The sequence below is a fragment of the Papio anubis genome, chromosome 6, assembly GCF_008728515.1.
Source record: "Papio anubis isolate 15944 chromosome 6, Panubis1.0, whole genome shotgun sequence".
Classification (NCBI taxonomy): Eukaryota; Metazoa; Chordata; class Mammalia; order Primates; family Cercopithecidae; genus Papio; species Papio anubis.
The window spans coordinates 11,028,142-11,050,901 of record NC_044981.1 but is presented as its reverse complement, the minus strand read 5'-3'; the positions used below and the strand labels follow the sequence as shown (position 1 = coordinate 11,050,901).

Here is a 22,760-nt window from a genome sequence, read left to right as displayed (position 1 = left end):
AAAAACTATCTGATGAGAAAAAAAGAAGTTACAGATCAAAAGAAAATTAAGAGACATATCAATCAATTACAATTATAGGCCCTTATATAGATCCTATTTCAAACTAAGTAAACACTGACTTTATCTGATGTTATTGGGAATTACTGTTAACTTCTAAAGGTGTAATAATGGTATTGCAGTTACGGCTTTTAAAAGGAGGAGTCCTTACTTTTGAAAGATACAGCACATCCTGATATGTTTACAGATAAAAATATGGCATACGGGATTTGCTTTGGAATAATATAGGAAATATAGTATTGCCTATTTTTAAATAATACAGGAAATAACTGGGGGGAGGGGTTTAGATAAATCAAAGTTAGTTGTTGAGTTGGTGTCTTAGTCAGTTCAGGCTGCTATAACAAAATACTACAAATTGAGTGGGTTGCAAACAACAGAAATTTACTTCTCATAGTCCTGGAAACTGGGAAGTCCAAGATCAAGCATCTTCAGATTCTGTGTCTGGTGAGAACCCATTTCCGAGTTCACAGATGACACCTTTTAGCTGAGTTCTCACACCGCAAAAGGAGTGAGCTTAGCTCTATTAGGTCTCTTTATAAGGACATGAATCCCAATCATGAGGGCAGAGCCCTTATTATCTAATCACCTCCCAAAGGCTCCACCCTCCTAATACCATCACCATGGCGTTTAGAATTTCAGCACGTGAATTGTGGGGGAATACCTTCCTGACTATATTGTTGTGGGTCCATTTGCCTATGGGAAGCAGTCTCTGAAATGGATAATATTTACTCGGGAGTGCTCTTAGGATCAATGTCTGTGAGGGAGTGAGGAAGCAGGACTGGCCAGTGATGGGGGGGACTCATTCCGTCCTATGGGCTGCTCCAGAAGCGGCATAGGGAGCTGGGCCTTTCTATCCTCACATGACCAGTCACCAGATAAGAACATAACCAGGACAAAGAGGTGGTGTAACTTCCATCAAGGCAGCAAGACTCTCCTTTGGCCTAGGACAAGGGAAGAAACACACTTAGCTAATCTGAAGTCAAGACTGCAGCAACTGGCACAATAAGTAGCTGAAAAATGATGAATATCAGTAGCAAAAGACTTTACTTATTCCACCTGAAGTATAATAATTACATTTTAAACATCCTTAATAAAGATTGCCTGATAGTAGATATTTTATTTTTGTATGTATTTCAGGAAGTCATCTTTCTTTTCATTACTCTATCTCAGTTACTAGCTTGAGGGAAAACATATCATTCTACAAAACAAGTGTGAGTGACTGAGCCATGCTTCCTCAGGTTGATAAAGAGCTTTCTCTTGAAACATTCTTTGAGAAAAAGCTAGAGGAAGCAAATAAAAACATTGAAAATTCCTGGATAGCCACCTTAATGAACACATTATCTCAGCCAGTTTTGTTTTCTCCTAAGGCTGACTGGCAGACTTCTGATTCCATCTCACAAGGGAGTCTCATTTTGCTAATCCCAGAAACAATGCCGGGGTCATCTGTGTGCATCACCAGCTAAAGGCTTGCAGCCAAAGAGTAGTGATTTAGTTTCCACTGAGGATGAAGCAGCATTTACTCTCTTTTGCCACAATCTACAATACAGTTTGAAATTTGAATGAAGAACAAATATTTAAAAAAGAAAAAAAAAGAAGAAGGAAAGATTGTTTTCTCTGAATAAAAAATGCTACTAGATCCTGAATATCTGAAGTCTTGGTAAGATTACCTGAAGAGAAATTGTACGTTATATTTCACGAAACTCTGCTAGTTGAATGTACATAGAAAAATTATTATTGCTAGTCCATACCATCAGCTAGTGGAGACTTATTAATCTCTTTTTTTTTTTTTTTTTTTAAGAGACAGAATCTCGGTCTGTTGCCCAGGCTGGAGTGCAATGGTGCGATCTCAGCTCACTGTAACCTCCATCTCCCAGGTTCAATCAATTTTCCCACCTCAGCCTCCCAAGTAACTGGGATATAGGCATAGGCCACCATGCCCAGCTAATTTTTGTATTTTTAGTAGAGGGGTTTCACCACGTTGGCCAGGTTGGTCTTAAACTCCTGACCTCAGGTAATCCACCCACCTTGGCCTTCCAAAGTGCTGGGATTACAGGTGTGAGCCACCACACCCAGCGCCCACTCCTTTTTTTTTTTTGCCAGGGTCTCCATGCTGTTGCCCAGGTTAGAGTGCAAAGGCGCAGTCCTGGCTCACTGCAACTTCTTTCTCCTGGATTTAAGCAATTCTCCTGTCTCAGCCTGCCAAGAGGCTGGGATTACAGGCACACACCACCATGCCTGGCTAATTTTTGTATGTTTAGTAGAGATGGCATTTCACCATGCTGGTCAAGCTGGTCTCAAACTCCTGACCTCAAGTGATCGGCCTGTCTTGACCTCCCAAAGCGTTGGGATTATAGGTGTGAGCCACTGTGCCTGGCCAGAGACCTAAGAATCTTGATTTACCAGTGAGTACAAGAGCTAGCCCCGTGTAATTCCAAGTTTCTCACTCTTACCCAAAGTCCTATTGAAAGATGGGGGAGTAGTTCAACTTGGGTGCAGGCCACGGGGGTTCCTTGTTCATTAAGAATATAAACAATATTTTTTAATTGCACTAAACATTTGTCTGGCTTTTCTTACCACTATGTTAATAGGATCGGGAATCTGGGCAGCAATCAGCTGAGTGGTTCTTCTGCTTTGTGTGAAATCAGCTAAGGTCATTTCTGCAACTGAATTTAGAGGGTAGCTGGACTGGGATGGAAGGTCCAAGAAGGTTTCCTTCACGTCTCGCATCTGGTGTTCCTTCATGTAGCGTTTCTCTCCGTAGTGTATCTTACAACTCAGTAGTATGCTTGAGCTTCTTTGCATTAAGGTGGCTGGCCTCCTCAAGAAAAAGCAGAAGTTGCTAGGACTCTTAAAGGCTAGACTCAGAACTTAACTTGCATGTAGTTACTTCTACCACAATCAATGGTCACAGCAAGTCACAAGATCAGCCCAAGTTTAAGGAGAATGAAAGCAGACTTTACCTCTTGATGTGCTTGCAGGGAGAAAGGGAATTAATGGCATTCATCTCCAGAGATTTATTTATCTCAGATAAAATACTTGAAATCTCATGTAAACATGAGCCATAAAAAAAAAAAAAAAAACAGAGAATTCATTACCTGAGACCTGTGCTACAAAAAATAGTCAGGGAAATTCTACTGAGGAATATGATGCTAGGCAGAGAGTTGGATCTGCACAAAGAAATGCAGATCTCTAGAAATGGCTAAGCTGAAAGTAAAATCTTTTTAAAAAATGTTTTAAGTTGTTCTAAAGATAATTGATTATCTGAAGCAAAAATAAGAGTAATGAATTATATAGTATTATGGCACATAAAAACTAAAATGCATGCCAACAATAGCACAAAAGGTAGAACTGGAGAATTGGGAATATACTGTGGTAAATTTCTTATGCCATATGAAAAGCAACACTATTTGAAGGTAGACTGAGATTAAAGATGAAGGCAGCTTAAGTATATAGAAGACCAAATATCACAAACAAGCATGACTTAGCTGACACTGGCTGAAACCAACATTCCACCCAACAACAGCAGAATACACATTCTTTTCAAGCACACACAGAACATTGTTCTGTTGTTTTCTGATAATGTCTTTGTCTAATTTTGGTATCGAGATAAAGCTGGCCTCAGTAATGAGTTGGATAGTCCTCCTTCCTCTTGTTTTCTGGAGGAGTTTATGTAGAATTCATGTTATTTATTCTTTAAAAAATATTTAGCAGTACATATATTTGAAATCATATGAGCCAGAAGTTTCTTTCTTAGAAAATTGTAAAATATGAATTCAACTTCTTTAATAGACATAGAGCCATTCAGGTCATTTATTTCTTTTTGAGTGAGCTTTGGTAATTTGTGTCTTTCAAATAGTTTGTCCATTTTATTGTCAAATTTGTTGGCATAAATTTGTTCATCATATTCCCTTATTATCCTTTAAGTGTCTGTAGCATCTCAAGTAATGTCCTTTCTTTCATTTTTAATACAGACACACAATATTTTACTGTACAAAGAGATATCTGGGAAACCTCCAAATCCTTAGAAATGAAAAGAAACACTTCTAAATAACACATGGGTCAAAGAGGAAATCACAGAGAAAATAGAAAATATCCTGAATTGAATAAAAATGAAACAAAAACATGTCAAAATGTGTGAAATGTGGCAAAACAATGCTTAGAGGAAAATTTAATGAATGAAATTTACCAAATCCACAAACTAAATAAGAAAAAAGTGTATGATTATCTTACTAGACCACAATCAAGGCATTCGAGCAAATTTAACATCCATTTATAACAATAAAAAAAATTCTCGGCAAACTAGAAAAAGAAGAGAATTTCTTTCTTCCCCCCGCCGCCCCCACCCCCTCCCCGAGATGGAGTTTCGCTCTTATTACCCAGGCTGGAGTGTAATGGGAGCAATCTCAGCTCACTGCAACCTCCGCCTCCTGAGTTCAAAATGACTCTCCTGCCTCAGTCTCCCAAGTAGCTGAGATTACTGGCACCCACCCCCAAGCCCAGCTAATTTTTTGTATTTTTAGTAGAGACGAGGTTTCATCATGTTGGCCAGGCTGGTCTCAAACTCCTAACCTCAGGTGATCCACCCACCTCAGGCTCCCAAAGTGCTGGGATTACAGACGTGAGTCACCATGCCTGGCCAAAGAAGGGAACTTCTTTGACCTGCTAAAGGACATCTACAAAACAAACACAACCCTACGACCATCATCATAATGACTGGTGAAAGGCAAAGCTTTCTGCCTAAGATGAGGAACAGGCATTGGATGTCTGCTCTCACTATTCCTATTCAACATCGTATTGGCGGCCCAAGTCAGCTGAATGAGTTAGGAAAAGGAAAAAAGGCATACATATGGGAAAGGAAAAACAGTCGTCTCTATTCACAGATGACCTGATTGTTTATGTAGAAAATCCCCAAGTATCTACCAAAAAGCTTCTGGAATGAATAAGTAAGTTTAGCAATATCACAAGGTAGAATGTTAATATATAAAAATTCATTGTAATTCTATATACTAGCAACAACCGCACATTGAAATTTTTAAAATACCGTTTACAATAGCATCAAAAAACATGAAATACTCAGGCAAAAAATTAACAAAATCTATGGAAGATATGCCTAGAATTACAAAACAGTGCTGAAAGAAGTCAAAGAAAATTTAAACAATGGATAAATATACCAGCATGTAGATTGGAAAACTCAATATTGTGAAGATGTCACTTCTTCCTAAATTGTCCTACAGATTTAACACAATCTCAGCCACACTTTCTCTAGGATTTTTTGTGGAATGTTGACAAGTTGATTCTAAAATGTATATGGGAAAGCGAAGAAGCTGGAATACCCCAAAACAGGTTTGAAAAAGTGGAAAATTTACACAACTTGATTTTAAGACTTACCATAAAGAAACAGTAATCAAGACAGTGTGGTACTGGTGAAAAGGCAGACACATAGATCAATGGAACAGGATAGAAAGTCTAGAGATAGACCCATATATATATGATCAACTAATTTTTGACAAAGGTACAAAAGCAATTAAAAAATAATAGACTTACTGAGACAGGTGGATCACCTGAGGTTAGGTGTTCAAGATCAGCCTGGCCAAAATGGCAAAACCCCATCTCTACTGAAAATACAAAAATTAGCCCAGCATGGTGGTGCATGCCTGTAATCCCAGCCACTCGGGAGGCTGAGGCAGGAGAATCACTTGAACACAGGAGGCAGAGGTTGCAGTGAGCTGAGATTGCACCATTGCACTCCATCCTGAGCAACAAAGCAAGACCCTTGTCTAAAAAAAAAAAAAAAGAAAGAAAGATAGTTTTTTTCAACAAATGGTACTATAGCAATTGAACACTTGTATACAAAAGAAAGAAAAAAAAAAAGAACTTTGACCCATCCCTTACACCATACACAAAAATTAACTGAAAAATTAACTGAATACAGACGTAAATGTAGTACCTAATGCTACAAAATTTCTAGAAGAAAATACAGGAAGAAAATCTTTGTGACCTTGGGAAGCAAATATTTCTTGTATACAACACAGAAAGCACAATTCATTTTTTAAAAAACCAGCTTGAACTATATCAAAACTAAGAACTTTTCTTTGAAAGGATTTGTTAAGAGAAAGAAAAAAACAGACTACAAGAAAATACTTGTAACATGCATATCTGATAAAGGACTTGTATGCAGAATATATGAAGAACTCTCAAACCTCAATAAGAAGAAAATAATAACAAATGGGCCCAAAATTTGAAGAGATTCTTTGCTGAAGAAGACACACACTAGTGGCAAATACTACACACATGAAACAAGCTCAAAAATACCTGTTGAATAAATGAATGAATGAATGAGTTTTGGTCTTGCCAAAGGTACCCCACTACTTGATTAACTCTTTAGAATTAATTTTGATGATTACACTAGTAATTAGAGCAAGTGAAAATTATTCCATTACAAACATACATAGTAAAGTCAGATAAAAAATAAGTTATATGGACTTCTACCTTAGGTTCCTTCTAGTAGGGCAAGTAATTTTTCTTTTTTTCTTTTTCTTTCTTCTGAGATGGAGGCTCACTGTGTCACCCAGGCTGGAGTGCAGTGGTGCGATCTCCGCTCACTGCAAGCTCTGCCTCTCATGTTCACGCCATTCTCCTGCCCCAGCCTCCCAAGTAGCTGAAATTACAGGTGCCCACCACCGTGCCCGGCTAATTTTTTGTATTTTTAATAGAGACGGGGTTTCACCGTGTTAGCAAGGATGGTCTCGATCTCCGGACCTCGTGATCTGCCTGCCTTGGCCTCCCAAAGTGCCGGGATTACAGGCCTGAGCCACCGTGCCTGTCCCAAGGCCAAGTAATTTTTTAAAAGTTACCTACATTAAGATAAACACAACAAGACCAGGCGCGGTGACTCACACCTGTAATCCCAGCACTTTGGGAGGCCGAGGTGGGCGGATCACGAGGTCAGGAGATCGAGACCATCCTGGCTAATATGGTGAAACCCCGTCTCTACTAAAAATACAAAAAATTAGCCGGGCGTGGTGGCAGGCGCCTGTAGTCCCAGCTACTCGGGAGGCTGAGGCAGGAGAATGGCGTGAATCTGGGAAGCGGAGCTTGCAGTGAGCAAGTGAGATCGTGCTACTGCACTCCAGCCTGGGTGACAGAGCGAGACTCCGTCTCAAAAAAAAAAAAAAAAAAAAAGATAAACACAAGAAAATATGCCACAGGGCTTCTTACGGTTTTTTTTTTGTTTGTTTGTTTGTTTGTTTTGAGACAAAGTCTCGCTCTGTCGCCCAGGCTGGAGTGCAGCGGTGTGATCTTGACTCACTGCAAGCTCTGCCTCCTGGGTTCAAGTGAGTCTCCTGCCTCAGCCTACCGAGTAGCTGGGACTACAGGTGCGTGCCACCACGCCCGGCTAATTTTTGTATTTTTAGTAGAAACAGGGTTTCACCATGTTGTCCAGGATGGTCTCGATCTCCTGACCTCGTGATCCGCCCTCCTCAGCCTCCCAAAGTGCTGGGATGACAGGCGTGAGCCTCCGCGCCCAGCCTCTTACGGTATTTCTTAATACAAAATAATAGTATAGTGCAAAGTTCAGTCGAACAATTCAGTAAGGGTCAGTTTGATGTGGTCCCTGTCCTAAGCTTTCTGAAGACATGGCTTAACGCAGGGATGGTTTTAGCCTGTGTAGATAAGATTACAAAAATGCCAAGTCCCCATTAAAAAATTCCTCTCTCAGACTTTTGGTGGATACTCAGTATCAGTAAGGTCAAGATAATACTAAGAGACAAATAGAGTATAGATGGATATCTATTAATGACCTTAATAAGGAAATGTGTCTGAGATTATTACTCAAATACTACATCTTGGCTACAGAATGAGTTTCTAGTTTGTTTCAAGGCTAAGAGTTAATTTCCTTGATTCTCTTTGTCAGCACTAAGTTGGGTGCAGTGGCTCATGCCCGTAATTCCAGCTACTCAGGAGGTAGCATTGAGTTTGTAGAAAGTTAAGCATTAAAAGTTGCTCTTAGCCGGACGTGGTGGCTCACGTTTGTAATCCCAGCACTTTGGGAGGCCAAGGTGGATGGATCACGAGTCAGGAGATCCAGACCATCCTGGCTAACGCGGTGAAACCCCATCTCTACTAAAAATACAAAAAAATTAGCTGGGCGTGATGGCGGGTACCTGCAGTCAGTCCCTGCTATTCCGGAGGCTGAGGCAGGAGAATGGCGTGAGCCGAGATCGCACCACTGCACTCCAGCCCGGGCGACACAGCGAAACTCCGTCTCGGAAAAAAAAAAAAAATTTGCTCTTACATTTATTTTTCTTGAAGATTGATGATATTTAGAGCCCTTTGAGATTATGTTCTTGGTCTCTATTGTGTCATATTTTAAATTTTAATTTTCAGCCTATCTTCTGGCAGAGTAAGAATCTTGAACAGTCTCATTAGAACATGGATTGGGTTTTCGTTCCATTTATTTATTTCTTCTTTTTCCTAAAGTGTAATAAAGGGTATTGACCTGTTCCCCAGCCAGTTCCAAAGGCTATCAGTTTGCTTTAAAGTGTTTGTTGGCTGGGCACAGTGACTCACACCTGTAATCCCAGCACTTTGGGAGGTCGAGATGGGTGGATCACCTGAGGTCAGAAGTTCAAGAACATCCTGGCCAACATGGTGAAACTCCATCTCTACTAAAAATACTAAAAGGCCGGGCACGGTGGCTCACGCCTGTAATCCCAGCACTTTGGGAGGCCGAGGTGGGCGGATCACGAGGTCAGGAGACTGAGACCATTTTGGCTAACACAGGGAAACCCCGTTTCTACTAAAAACACAAAAAAATCAGCTGGGCATGGTGGCGGGTGCCTGTAGTCCCAGCTACTTGGGAGGCTGAGGCAGGAGAATGGCGTGAATCCAGGAGGCGGAGCTTGCAGTGAGCCGAGATCAGGCCACTGCACTCCAGCCTGGGTGACAGAGCAAGACTCCATCTCAAAAATAAATAAATAAATACTAAAAATTAGCTGGGCGTGGTGGCAGGCACCTGTAATTTCAGCTACTTGGGAGGCTGAGACAGAAAAATTGCTTGAACCTAGGAGAGGGAGGTTGCAGTGAGCCGAGATCTTGCCATTGCCCTCCAGCCTGGGCAACAGGGCGAGATTGTGTCTCAAATAAATAAATAAATAAATAATAAAGTGTTAAAGAAATTCAGAAGTGGTCAGATCTTTGCATTTATAAGCATGTTCTGAGTACTGTTATGAGAGAGCATGCTAAAGTTCCAAGATACAGTCTGGTTGATAGTCTATTTGTCTGGATGAGAAAACTATGTGTAACTACCAGCTAGGTCCAAAGCTATGCACTAGCAAGATCCAAAGCTATGTAATACTTGCTAGAGGCTGGAGGCAGGATGAGAGTTGCGGGAGCAGGGTGAGTCCAAAGTTGTATGGTAAAAGAGGCCATCCTCCAAATGTGAGGTCTTTAATCAGGTCTATGCATCCAAATTCAGGAATTTAGTGACTTCAGCTCACTGGAAATGATGGACTATAAATTGTTGCACCATGATGTCTAGCTGTTGGTGAGTTGCCTTTTATTTTACTATAATTAATTGATTCATTTTTAGAGTGAGGGCCTTGTTCTAGTGCCCAGGCTGGAGGGCAGTGGCACAATCACACCTCACAACAGCCTCGAACTCCTGGGCTCAAGCCACCTCCTGGTCCCCCACTGCCTCACACCCTCCTGAATAGCTGGGATTACAGGCACCCTCCTGAATAGCTGGGATTACAGGCATGAGCCACTGCACCCAGCTTGGTGCATTGCCTTTTAAAGCTGCAGATATTAACATAAAAGAGCAGGTGAGCACAAACTCAACTGGAAGTATCACCAAGCTTCATTCAATTTCACTACAGGAAGAATGATCAGGATAGGTACATATGAATTGAAGTGTGTGTCCTTTTAGGGACAAAAAATAGAGAAAATGCAAATAAGCTAAATATGCTTTCATTGGTAATACTTGGCCCCACTCTTACTAGCTAACTTTATTTTAGGCTCCGACATATGTAAGTTTCCTGGACACTAATTCCCAGCTCACTGAATTGTCGCTATTACTGGAATTCAACAGACCCTGTGGGTACTGGTCAGGCAGCAGTTTCTTCACTGCTAGTACCATGTTCAGTGTCACTATCAGAAACATGGAGAAAATATTAGGACCTACAAAATACAAGGTCCAAAGCAGCCACCGTGCTTAACAAATGTGATTGTTGTTATTATTTTTGTGTTATTTAAATGTGTTTTATATATGTGTTGTATCTCTGTGATAGCTAGAACTGTGTGTCCAAAGTTTCTTGCAAACATCTTTTTTTGTTGTTGTTGTTTGTTTGTTTTTTGAGATGGAGTCTTACTCTGTCGCCCAGGCTTGAGTACAGTGGCGAGATCCTGATTCGCCACAACCTCCACCTCCTGGGTTCAAGCGATTCTCGTACCTCAGCCTTCCAAGTAGCTGGGATTACAGGTGCGTGCCACCACGCCTACCAATTTTTGTATTTTTAGTAGAGATGGGGTTTCACCATGTTGGCCAGGCTGGTCTCAAACTCCTGACCTCAGGTGATCTGCCTGCCTTGGCCTCCCAAAGTGTTGGGATTACAGATGTGAGTCACCGCACCCAGCCTGCAAACATCTTACAATACTAGCATGGTGCAGGTCTCAAAATGGTAATGACCACATTTGTTTCACAATATTGTTTATATAAATATATTATTAAATTGGCATTTAATCAGGGACTATATTTCCATTATCTAATAAAATAATATACTTTTCAAAGAGCTTTGAATCGGATAAAATTCTCTTTAGAATGTCATAGAAATCCAGGTGGCATGGGGTAAACAACAAAAGGCCAGTTTGTCTCAAATATTTACCAAATATCTACTGTGTGACAGAAACTAAAAAGGCAGTCAAAATTAACATTATAAGTAAAATACCGAACTAAGCTGAAGTACTGATAGAATTAATTATAAATTTACCTGTAACAGAATTAGTTAGAGATTGGACATAGACTATATTTTCTCCCAAGATTACTGAAACATGTACTTTTCCATCCAATTAGTTCAATGAGGTCACCAAACAAGATTTTAGACAAATTCTTCATGACTCCCTCTCCTGAACTCTGACCTATCCCCTTGAAAAGGATCAATCATGTTAAAGCCTTCTGTTAATTTTTTCCTTTTCAGAGCTTATATAAATAAAACGAATTCTTTGAAAGAGCCACTCTATTTTCAGGTAGAACATAAGTGATGAAAAAACAAGTTGGGCAACAACAGTTAACGTGGCATTATTGATCTTGGCAGTTAGCACGAGTATTTCTAAATGCTGTTTATTCTTCGCCTATCTTATATCTAAATTTTGAACTCGCTCTCTGCATTTTTAGATTGTTTAATGAACCAGCTCTTCTTTTTTATAATTGGCACTTATCCTGTCTTTCCTACACAAACTATACTCCTTAGGTAATCAAAGAGTATATGAGGGATATTTTTCTGTAAAGTATTCTAGCTAATGAATGAAAAAGGAATGTAGAGCTAGAATACCACAGTTTTTCAGCCCCTAATGAATCACTGGATGTAGTATTGAGCATGCCTAAACATCATAGAAAGAGTGGATAATCAGATGTTTTGTGCTTCCTGATACAAAAGCACACCACACAGGTATGAAGTATTTTTGCCAAAAAAATTCTCACCTGAATCTGATCAAACCTCTAGAGCCAGTTACCAATTTACAAACATGCACAATGCACAGCACTTGTTAAGCTATGGAATTCCCATTGCAGGGATGCCATCAACAAAATCCAGACTATTGGAAAATCTACGGTGCAAACAAATTACGAGAAAAAGAGATGAACAGATGTAGACATTAAAGGAGACTTAAAAGACACATCAAGCAACTGCAATGTTAAAAAGAAAGATATAAACCTAGTTGGAGAGTTGTATACTTATTTTATTTTATTTTTGTTTTGAGATGGAGTCTTGCTCTGTCGCCCAGGTTGGAGTGCAGTCGTGCCATCTTGGCTCACTGCAACCTCTGCCTCCCGGGTTCAAGCAATTCTCCTGTCTCAGCCTCCTGAGTAGCTGGGATTACAGGTGCCTGCTACCACGCCCGTTTAATTTTTGTATTTATAGTAGAGACAGGATTTCCCCATGTTAGGCTGGTCTCGAACTCCTGACCTCAGGTGATCCACCCGACTCAGCCTCCCAAAGTGCTGGGATTACTGGCATGAGCCACTGCACCTGGCCTACACTTACTGTCTCTAAAGATATTAAGAAATCTGATTTTTAAGGTATTATAATGGTATTGTGATTGTGTTTTTTTAAAAAATCCTTGTCTTTAGAGATACATACTAAATTATTTACAGATAAATTATTATATCTGAGGTTTGCTTCAAAGTAAAAGATGGAGGGAAAATAGGTAGGATATAGATAAAGCAAGATGGGTCATGAGTGTTTTAAGATAGATGATGGGCCGGGCGCGGTGGCTTAGGCCTGTAATCCCAGCACTTTGGGAGGCCGAGGCAGGCGGATCACGAGGTCAGGAGATCGAGACCATCCTGGCTAACACAGTGAAACCCCGTCTCTACCAAAAATACAAAAAATTAGCCGGGCGTGGCGGCGGGCGCCTGTAGTCCCAGCTACTTGGGAGGCTAAGGCAGGAGAAGGGCGTGAACCCGGGAGGCGGAACTTGCAGTGAGCCAAGATCGCGCCAATGCACTCCAGCCTGGGCGACTGAGCGAGACTCCATCTCAAAAAAAAAAAAAACAAAAAACAGAAGATAGATGATGAATGCATTGGGATTCATTATTCATTATTATTCTGTCTTCTTTTGCATATGTTTGAAATGTTCTATAATTAAGAAAAATAAATAAAATCACTGGAAGGCTCACACCTTATCTGCTCTTTTAGACATTAATACTAATAGCTGAAGGAAGACCGGCGACATACTCTTGTATTTTCACCCCTTCAGCAAATAATGCAGAAGAATTTCCCTTTCACCGTAACTGCAAAATTAACCTACAGATCTCTGAAGGCTGTCTTTAAGCCACTATGACAACCTTAATGAGCATAACATTTTGCTTCAACCCTACTCTTCTACCAATGCTGTGAAGCTCTCCTAGAGTCATGGTGGACCCATGTCATAGAAGTGACTGACCCTCAAAAAGTGAATAAATGACCTGAAGAAAGTGAATTTCTCTGATAAGTCTATAAGGATTCTTAAAGACAGGATTATTCAAAATAGCATGGTGTCCTGGAAACAGTCCAACAGGCCTCAGGTTGAATCTTGGCTCTCCTACTTTCCACCTGCCTAACCATGTGACCCTGTGTACATTACTGAATGTCTCTGAACCTCAGGTCCCTCACCTCTACAACGGGGCTAGTCACAGGACTATTGTGAAGATTAAATGAGCTACTGTTGTAAGTTACCTAGCATAATTTTGGGCTTCTATTGGATACCCAATAGCTACCTGTAAATGTCACATCTGAGCTTACAGAATGATGAAGTTATAAGCTGAGGCTACCTGCTATGACTTCTGCACTAATTATAGGATGCCTTTAATCAAAGCTTGTTCAACCCATGACCCATGGGCTGCATGCAGCTCAGGATGGTTTTGAATGTAAACTTTTCTAAAACATTATGGGATTATTTTGTGATTTTTTTTTTTTCAGCTCATCAGCTATCATTAGTGTTAGTATATTTTATGTATGGCCCAAGACCAATGTGGTCCAGGGAAGTCAAAAGATTGGACACCCTGCTTTAGTCTCTGTTTCCTAGACACTGAAGAACTTGTTCAGGTTGTAACAAGGTACACAATTGAGACCTGCACTCTTGACTATCACTGAGACTCGTCATCTCTATTTCTTCTACAAGGTTAATGGACCAATTTACTGGACAGATAAAATGTTAACTACATTGAGACTGTTCTTATTTTGTATTCTCATTTAATACCAATTAGGACAAATATAATAATGCATTAGCTATGTTTAAATAAGCCTCTATTTTCTAGCTATTTTTATTAGCCTGATGACTTCTTTTTTTTTTTTGAGATGGAATTTTGCTCTTGTCGCCCAGACTGGAGTGCGATGGTGCGATCTCAGCTCACTGCAACCTCCACCTCCCAGATTCAAGCAATTCTCGTGCCTCAGCCTCCCGAGTAGCTGGGATTACAGGCGCCCACCACCACGCCCAGCTAATTTTTTTGTATTTTTAGTAGAGAAGGTTTCACCATGTTGGCCAGGCTGGTCTTAAAACCTGATCTCAGGTGATCCACCTGCCTCAGCCTCCCAAAGTGCTGGGATTACAGGCGTGAGCTACTGCGCCCGGCCACCTGATGACTTCTTAGTACATTTAAATTCCTTGCTTTAGGGTGAAGTTGACAAAATTTTTAAGTAGATTATTTGTTGGCATATAGGGTTTTCATATTGAAGGTTCTTGATGACAATAGAAAGAAAATGCAGGACCAATCAGTCTAAGGTGAGGCAAAGTCAAGGGAAGAGTCTGTTAAATTTTGTGCATCCATGTAAATTTTATCACCAACTACATTCGCAATAACATCATCAATAATTTACAATAATGAAAATAATTTGTAGTAGCATGAACTTGTAATCCTGGCTCCTCAGGAGGCTGAGTCAGGAGGATCCCTTGAGCCCAGGAGCTTGGGACCCCGCCTGGGCAACATAAGGAGATCCCATCTTGGCCAGGTGTGGTGGCTCATGCCTGTAATCCCAGCACTTTGGGAGGCCAAGGCAGGGAGATCCCTTGAGGTCAGGAGTTTGAGACCAGCCTGGCCAATATGGTGAAATCCCGTCTCTACTAAAATACAAAAATTAGCCCGGCATGGTAGCATGTGCCTGTAATCCTAGCTATTTGGGAGGCTGAGGCAGGAGAATCACTTGAACCTGGGAGGCAGAGGTTGCAGTGAGCTGAGATTCCACCACTGCATTCCAGCCTGGGCAACACAGCAAGACTCCAGCTCAAAAAAAAAAAAAGGAGATCTCATCTCTTAAAAAAAACCAAATTTACAATAACGTTGTAAAAATCATTTGTTACAGATCAGCCCAACTACAGGCCAAACAATCATAGCCTTCAAAACGATTAATTGTGAGTTGCTCGTCTAGTCTCTTATTTACATTACTCTCATTCTAGCAGAAGAGGATGTGTGGCTTCACACTGCCACCCCCCCACACCCACACTCACACAATCACACTTACAATGGGGAACGGAAAGGGGGAGTCCCTGCAGTGTGCCCTCCTTGAGACCTAAATGGTCAGATTTTTCTCAGCATTTTCTCCCCTTCCTCAGTTGAATTCTGGGCTTCAAGTTTGCTGTAGAGTAGGTTTGCAACAAAAATAGACTGGAGAACTACTGTGTGGGGTTAATCTTGGAGGGGTACACCTGGGAAAGGAACAGCCACTCTGTGGTATGGATTGGGATGGCTATCGCAGGCCATGCCGAGGGACTGCCTTCCTTGTGAAGTACACTATCCCACTTTATGCCTGTGCTAGTTGCCATGAATACATTTAAAAAAAAATTTTTAAAGAAATTAACAAAGACAATTTAAGTAAAATAGCTTCTATGAAAGACAAAACGGTAAAGTGCAAGAATGCGTAAATAAGATCAGTTAAGTGAGCGTCACAAAAAGATGAACGATAAAGTCAAATGGCTACAAAGGTACAAAGTAATGGCCCCCAGTAGATTTTTTAATCTAGGATAAATGCAGCTGACTAGTAAACATCACATGAAAATGTTCTGCCAGGACCTGGATTCCTTAGGACTGAGGTCCTCAAAGGCATAGCAACAGAGCAGGGACCAGTGGCCACGGTGTCAACAAACACATGGATCTCCATCTATAGGATCTGGTCAGGAGGATGATGGACCTGCATCCTCACTACAATCCCTGATGATTCACACTTTCCAGACACACTGGCTACCTTCCTGTTCCTCAAAGAAGCCTGATTTTTCTGTCTCAAAGTGTTTCCATTTGTTATCTTCTCCAGGAAGGATTTCCCGTACATCTTCTCACGGCTTCATGGCTGGCTTATTTTCATCACTGGTATCTCAATTTAGATATTATGTGCTTAGGGGTCTTTCCTGACCATCCTGTTTACAGTGTTCTTCCCAAGGAAAGGACACCTACTTCAATAAATGGTGCAGGAGAAACTGGATAACCATATGCCGGAGAATGAAACTGGACTCCTACCTCTCACCATGTACAAAAATTAACTCAAGATGGATTAAAGACCTAAGTGTAAGACCTGAAACTACAAAAATCCTACAAGAAAACCTGGGAAAAAACCTCTTTTAAAAGACACTGGCCTAGGCAAACAATTTATGACCAAGTCTTCAAAAGCAAACACAACAAAAACAAAAAATAGACAAATGGGACTAAATTAAACTAAAAGGCTTCTGCACAGCAAAAGAAATAACCAACAGATTAAACAGACAACCTACAGAATAGGAAAAAATATTTGCAAACTATGCATCTGACAAAGGGCAAATATATAGAATCTATAAGGAACTCAAATAGCTCAAAAAACACACAAATAATCCCATTTTAAAATGGACAGAAAATATGAACAGACTTTATTCTTTTTTTGAGATGGAGTCTCACAGTGTCACACGGGCTGGAGTGCAATGGTGCGATCTTGGCTCACTGCAACCTTTGCCTCCCACTTTCATGCGATTTTCTTGCCTCAGCCTCCCGAGTAGCTGGGATTACAGGCGCACACCACCACACCCGGCTAATTTTTTGTATTTTCAGTAGAGACAGGGTTTCACTATGTTGGCCAGACTGGTCTCGAACTCCTGACCTCGTGATCCGCCTGCCTCGGCCTCCCAAAGTACTGGGATCACAGGCATGAGCCACCGTGCCCGGCCAACATTTTTCAAAGGAAGACATATGAGTGGCCACCAAACATAAAAAAATGCCCAACATCACTAATCATCAGAGAAATGCATTTTAAAACCACAATGAGATATCATCTTACACCAGTCAGAATGGCCATTACTAAAAAGTCAAAAAACAACAGATTGGCAAAGATGTAGAGAAAAGGAAATGCTTATACATTGTTGGTGGGAATGTAAATTAGTATAGCCTTTATGGAAAACAGTATGGAGATTTCTCAAAGGACTAAAAATAGAACTACTATTTGATCCCTCGATCCCACTACCGGGTATATACCCAAAGGGAAAAAAATAATTATATCAAAAAGATACGTGCACTTGTATGTTCATCACAGCACTATTCACAATAGCAAAGATATGGGATTCAACCTAAGTGTCCATCAGTGGAGGACTAGATTAAGAAAATGTATACACATACACACACATACATACACACACCCTGGAATACCAGTCAGTCATAGAGAATGAAACCATGTGATTTGCAGCAATGTGGATGGCACTGGAGACTTTAACAGGTCAGAGGGTGGGAGAGTAGGAGGGTAGAAGGGGTAGGAGGGTTGAAAAATTACCTATTGGGTAGTATACTCACTAGTTAGTGATGGGTACACTAAAAGCCCAGACTTCACCAATATGCAAATATGCATATAAGAAATCACACACCGAAATCTGTTGGGGTTGGGGGGTGATGGGAGGGAGAACATTAGAACAAATACCTAATGCATGCAGGGCTTAAAACCTAGACGATGGGTTGAAGGGGCAGCAAATCACCATGGCACACGTATGCCTATTAACAAACCTGCACATTCTGCACATGTATCCCAGAACTTAAAGTAAAATAAAAATAATAATAATTAAAAAAGAAATCTGCACTTGTATGCATTAAATACATAAAAATTAAAATACATAAAAAATTTAAAAAGCAAAAACTTAGAAAAATAAAGTGCTACCCTCAAGTCACTCTATCATCATACTGTTTCTTCATGATACTTCTCTACCTAGACTTGTTTATTGTCTTCTTCCTCTCGTTGAAATACAAGCTTCATAAAACATGGGAAGTTATCTATATTGTTCCAGGTCATATTAATATCATCCAAGTCCTACAGAAATTGGCACTTTTTTTTTTGTAAAGGGTCAAATAGTAGATATCTGGGGACTTGCAGACCATACAGTTGTGTCACAACTCTGCTGTCCTAACATGAGAGCACCCACAGACAATATGTAAACGTATGGGCATGGCGGTATTCTAATACAAATTTTATTTACAAAAGCAGGCAACTGACTGGATTTGTCCTGCAGCTGTAGTTTGCCAACCTCTGCTCTAGAACGTTATACTAGAATATAGTACTCAGCATAATATTTTCAAATGAATTAACATAAACTTTATTTTAAATCTGGATTGATACAAGGTTATGATTGTCTCCTTGTTACTACATCCAATCAAATGACCAATATACACATATATTTCTTTGGCATAAATCCTTAGTCCTAACATATTGAGTGAAAGCTGCACAAAATTTGATGGAGGGAACTCAGTTTTGTCAATGTGCCTTCACTTGGGCTTACTCTTTACTCTTTATCTTATTATTTTTCATTTCTAAACTCATATAGGTGCAGAGCTTTCTTTACACAAAGCAGAGCACATGGCCAAGGAAAGGACATGATTTCCGTACTCTGTTTCTACTACTACCCTAAAAGTACAAATACTTTGAAGAAATGTAGTAGATTGATTTAAAGTCAAAATACATTGTGAGTGAGTATTTTTCTCAAGATAAAACACAAAGATGCTAGGTATATCAAAAGAAGGGATGCTTCAGAAGAGAACCACACTAAAACGAGATTAAACTCCCCCCAAAACAAAGCTTGCCTACTTCATAATTTTGATGAGGGCTGGCAGGCTAGCATTGGAGAGGCAGTAGAGACAATGAGAATACTCACCCAGGATTCAGGAGATCCAGGCTTTAGCACTGTCTATTAATTGGTCTTCTCTAACTCCTCTGAGACATACTTTCTTCACGTGTAAAATCTAAGATATGTGACAGAGGGAGAGAAAGAGTATCAGTCAGATCTCTATTTTTAGGTTTAAGATTCTTAGATTATGCTAATCATCACTTTATATAGTACCACATCCATGTAAGTACCTAACACACAATTAGTCTATGTTATTGTACACATGCTCAATATGGGCTTGCCATACAGCTAAGAAACAGATTCCACCTTTTGTATAATCCATACAAGAGAACAATGAAAGTAAATATTATAAAATCATATAAGTGATGGCATGTTAAATTTTTCATTGATAAATAAATGGGAATTTATGTTATACCCAGTTAAGACCCTTTCCCAGTTATATCTGGTTAAGGTACGTTTCCAGTCCTGTGTTTATACGGGTAGAATCACTTCCTTTTTAAAAAATTAATTAATTTATTTATTTTTGAGATGGAGTCTTGCCCTGTCGCCCAGGCTGGAGTGCAATGGAACTATTTTGGCTCACTGCAACCTCCCCTCCTGGATTCAAACAATTCTCTTGCCTCAGCCTCCTGAGTAGCTGGGATCATAGGTGCCCGCCACCACGCCCAGCTAATTTTTGTATTTTTAGTAGAGATGGGGTTTCACCATGTTGGCCAGGCTGGTCTCAAACTCCTGACCTTGTGATCCACCTGCCTCGGCCTCCCAAAGTGCTGGGATTACAGGCGTGAGCCACCACGCCTGGCCACCACTTCCTTTTTCTATTTAATAAAAGATTGGTGGGGAAAAAGACCCTCTGGCATTTGCTGTCTCATTTGTTCCTTTGGTGTAGTGATAGGGAAAGCCATAAAATAATATTTTAAGAAACAGATAAGATATAGATGACTTTTTAGATCTCTTTCTGGCCTTATGGGTTGACGTGTTTTTAGAGAATAAAGGTAAAATAATGATTATCAGGCTAAATGGTAATGTGAAAGTATGGGGATAATTCAAAGTTTAAGAATTCCTTCCCCATGTTTACCTGGTGTGCTTTGCAAGGTTTAGATGACATCAATGATACAATTTTTGTGAGCAACAGCAGCAGGGTTCTTGGATGTCCGTTGTCACTTAAAAAATTTTTTCCCCTTCTTGTTGTTAGAAAACTAGACTAAAGCTTTCCCTGAATGGATAAGCTTTCCCTGAATGGATAATGGAATTCGTTTCTCAAAATATCATCCATGGACTGCCTGGCTGCACTAGTATCATTTGTGGTGCTTGTTCAAAATTCATATTCCTTGGAAATGGAGGTTTCACCACTTCAAGACCCATACAGACTCCATTATACTTTATGCAGGGTCAGAGATGCCTCTAGAATGAAGTAGATACTCCCGCAATGTGAAACTGATAGCAAATATTAAACCCAAAGCAAAACCAAAAAAAAAAAATTCATATTCTTGGTCAGTACCTGAGGTCATCTTGATGGATCTCAGCCATCCCTGTATTGTATTAAACCCTCTGGTGCTACTTATACACAATAATGTCTAAAAATCACTATCTATCTAGATTAAGAATTCACATTCTACTGCATCAGATTAGTGATACAGTGAAATTTAGGTCCAGAGTTTTTAATCATTCAATATCCACAAGACGTGGAAGCTACTTTTATAGCTTTTAAACATAACGTGTAAAATAGAAGAAAGAACACGTAAAACAGAAAGAAGAAAATCATTCCAAGGAAAAACAATATTTGGAGACTATTTGTGTGAATTTCCTTCAAGTCTCTCAATATCCATAATATAGATCATCACAGGTTCTAAAACCTCCTAACAGCAGGGACTGTGTTTTTCTTCACTGTAAACCTAGCTGTTACCAAAATGCCTAGCACATAGTAGGCACTGAAATCTTTGCTGAGTGAACAAAGTAAGTGAAGCTGAAATCAAATTGTATCTTTGATTTGGGCCACACTTTTTATAAAAATTTGCCAGCATTCAATAGAATGTCACTTTCTGATTTTCAAATGCATCAAATTGATAACAAATCAATAACTAGTACTTTTTGTACCAGATATTTTTCTAGAGTTTTACCCATATTAATTTAACCCTAACAGCTACATATAATGTTAAGTGCTATTTTATCCCAAATTTGTAGATCAGGAAACTGGAGCACAGAGGGTTTAGGTAACCAACCCAATGCCACATACCCAGTATGTGGTAGAGCTGCCTCCTGAGATTTTTATCAGACTAGGTTAACCTACCTGTTTATGGTCATAAAATCATCCGCCTTTTATAAACAAGTATGTGCCTAATTTTACCACTTCAGCTACGGAAATTCTATATTAGGAAGAAAAACTCTCTATTAGGAAACTACATATTAGGTGATTGTAGGACGGTTAAGATTTAGTACTCACTCTGTTACTGCACAAAACTCTGCAAGGGCGCCCGCCCCAGGTGTGGGATGCTAAGTGTATGGTACAGGTACCTCCGTGCACAGCCACACGGGCTGTTCTCAACCCCAATAAACATGTTTACCACATGAGCCTCACAAGTCCACTTTTTTTTGAGACAGGGTGTCATTCTGTCGCCCAGGCTGGAATGCCGTGGTGCGATCTCGGCTCACTGCAGCCTTGACCTTGTGGGCTCAAGCGATCCTCCACCTCAGCCTCCCGAGTGGCTAGGATCACAGGCGTGGGCCACCACACCCAGTGAATTTTTGTATTTTTTATTTAAGAGGTGAGGTTTCGCCGTGTTTCCCAGGCTAGTCCCGAACTCCCGACCTCAAGTGATCCTCCTGCCTCAGCCTCCCAAAATGCTGGGATTACAGGAGGGAGCCACCACGCCCGCCAACTTCCCATGCTTAAGGGTGAAATGGAGGAAAGTTCATGTACTTCTCAGGCAAGTCCAATTTGTCCGACGTCTTCCACTTGGGCCACACACAAAAATAAAGTAACTAGAAGCGCAGGCTCTAGGAGGCCACCGTTCTGTTCACAGTGAAGAGGGTGCGCTCACCATCGGCGGTGTCTGCTGGAAGCCCCGCGTCAGGCCGGGAGGGCGACAGAGCCTCCTGCTCAGGGCCGTTATCCGAACTGATCCGCTTCCCACCGCACCCCCAGAGAAACCCACCCCACCCCCTAAACCTAAGGAATCCTGACTCCGCAAACCTGCACGAACAGAGCCATTTCCCCCTAATGTGTGCTTCAAACCCACCGAAGCCCAACTGGAAGCAGGACCAGCGTGCCCGCCCTACACGCTACTGCTTCTCCCCGCGGCAGCGGCCGCCGATGTGACCAGCGGGTGGGTACTCGTGGGGCTCCGCGAACGTTGAGCCGCCGCGTGAAACCGGCGCCGGCTGGGCCTGCAAATCGCCGCCCGGCCGGCAGGGGACGCCGCCAACGCGAGGGCGAGATCGGTCTCCCAGGAGGGGGCGCGCGAGGCCGCACCGGAGGGGGGCGCCGCCTCCCTTGCCCTGCGCCCCTCCCCCGCGCGCCCTCGTGGCGCGGCGGCAGGCGAGGTCCCTGTGGGAGAGGGGGCGGGGACGAAACGGCCCCGAGGCTCGGAGCGCCGCGCGGCGGCGGCGCGAGCCCGAGGGGGCGGGGAGGCGCGGGCGGGCGTGCGCGCGCCGGGCGTGGGTGTGGGTGGGGGTAACCGGCGCGGGCGCCGAGATAGCGCCGGGCAGAGGGACCCGGCTACCCTGGACAGCGCATCGCCGCCCGCCCGGGTCGCCGCGCCGCAGCCGCTGCGGATCATGGTGAGTGGGGCCGCGCGCCGCTACCGCCGCCGCCGCTCTTTCTTTCTCTCCTTGACCCACGCACCGGGCGGGAAAGGGCCAAGCGGGCGGCGGCGCGGGCGCTG

General features: G+C 41.6%; 1 protein-coding gene and 1 long non-coding RNA gene across 5 annotated transcripts in view; one reads left to right on the top strand and one right to left on the bottom strand.

Moving 5' to 3' along the window:
* Window positions 1–22,760, bottom strand: part of LOC103883461 — a 36,203-nt gene that overhangs the window by 13,041 nt on the left and 402 nt on the right. Inside the window, exons 1-2 of one of the 3 annotated variants that reach the window (XR_002521419.1) lie at window positions 22,116–22,274; window positions 18,904–18,991 (exon numbers count right to left, since the gene is read on the bottom strand). This is a non-coding gene — a long non-coding RNA (uncharacterized LOC103883461). Of the gene's footprint in view, window positions 1–18,903; window positions 18,992–21,796; window positions 22,275–22,760 lie in introns of those variants that run through there. The other 2 variants (XR_645687.4, XR_001901540.3) reach the window with 2 other exon arrangements.
* ELOVL2 (ELOVL fatty acid elongase 2) overlaps window positions 22,493–22,760 on the top strand; it is a 60,713-nt gene continuing 60,445 nt past the window's right edge. The window contains exon 1 of one of the 2 annotated variants that reach the window (XM_003897054.3): window positions 22,493–22,656. In XM_003897054.3, coding sequence (XP_003897103.1) covers window positions 22,654–22,656 — 3 coding nt within the window. In that variant the 5' untranslated portion in view covers window positions 22,493–22,653. The remainder of the gene's footprint in view (window positions 22,657–22,760) is intronic. The other variant, XM_017957559.3, reaches the window with a different exon arrangement.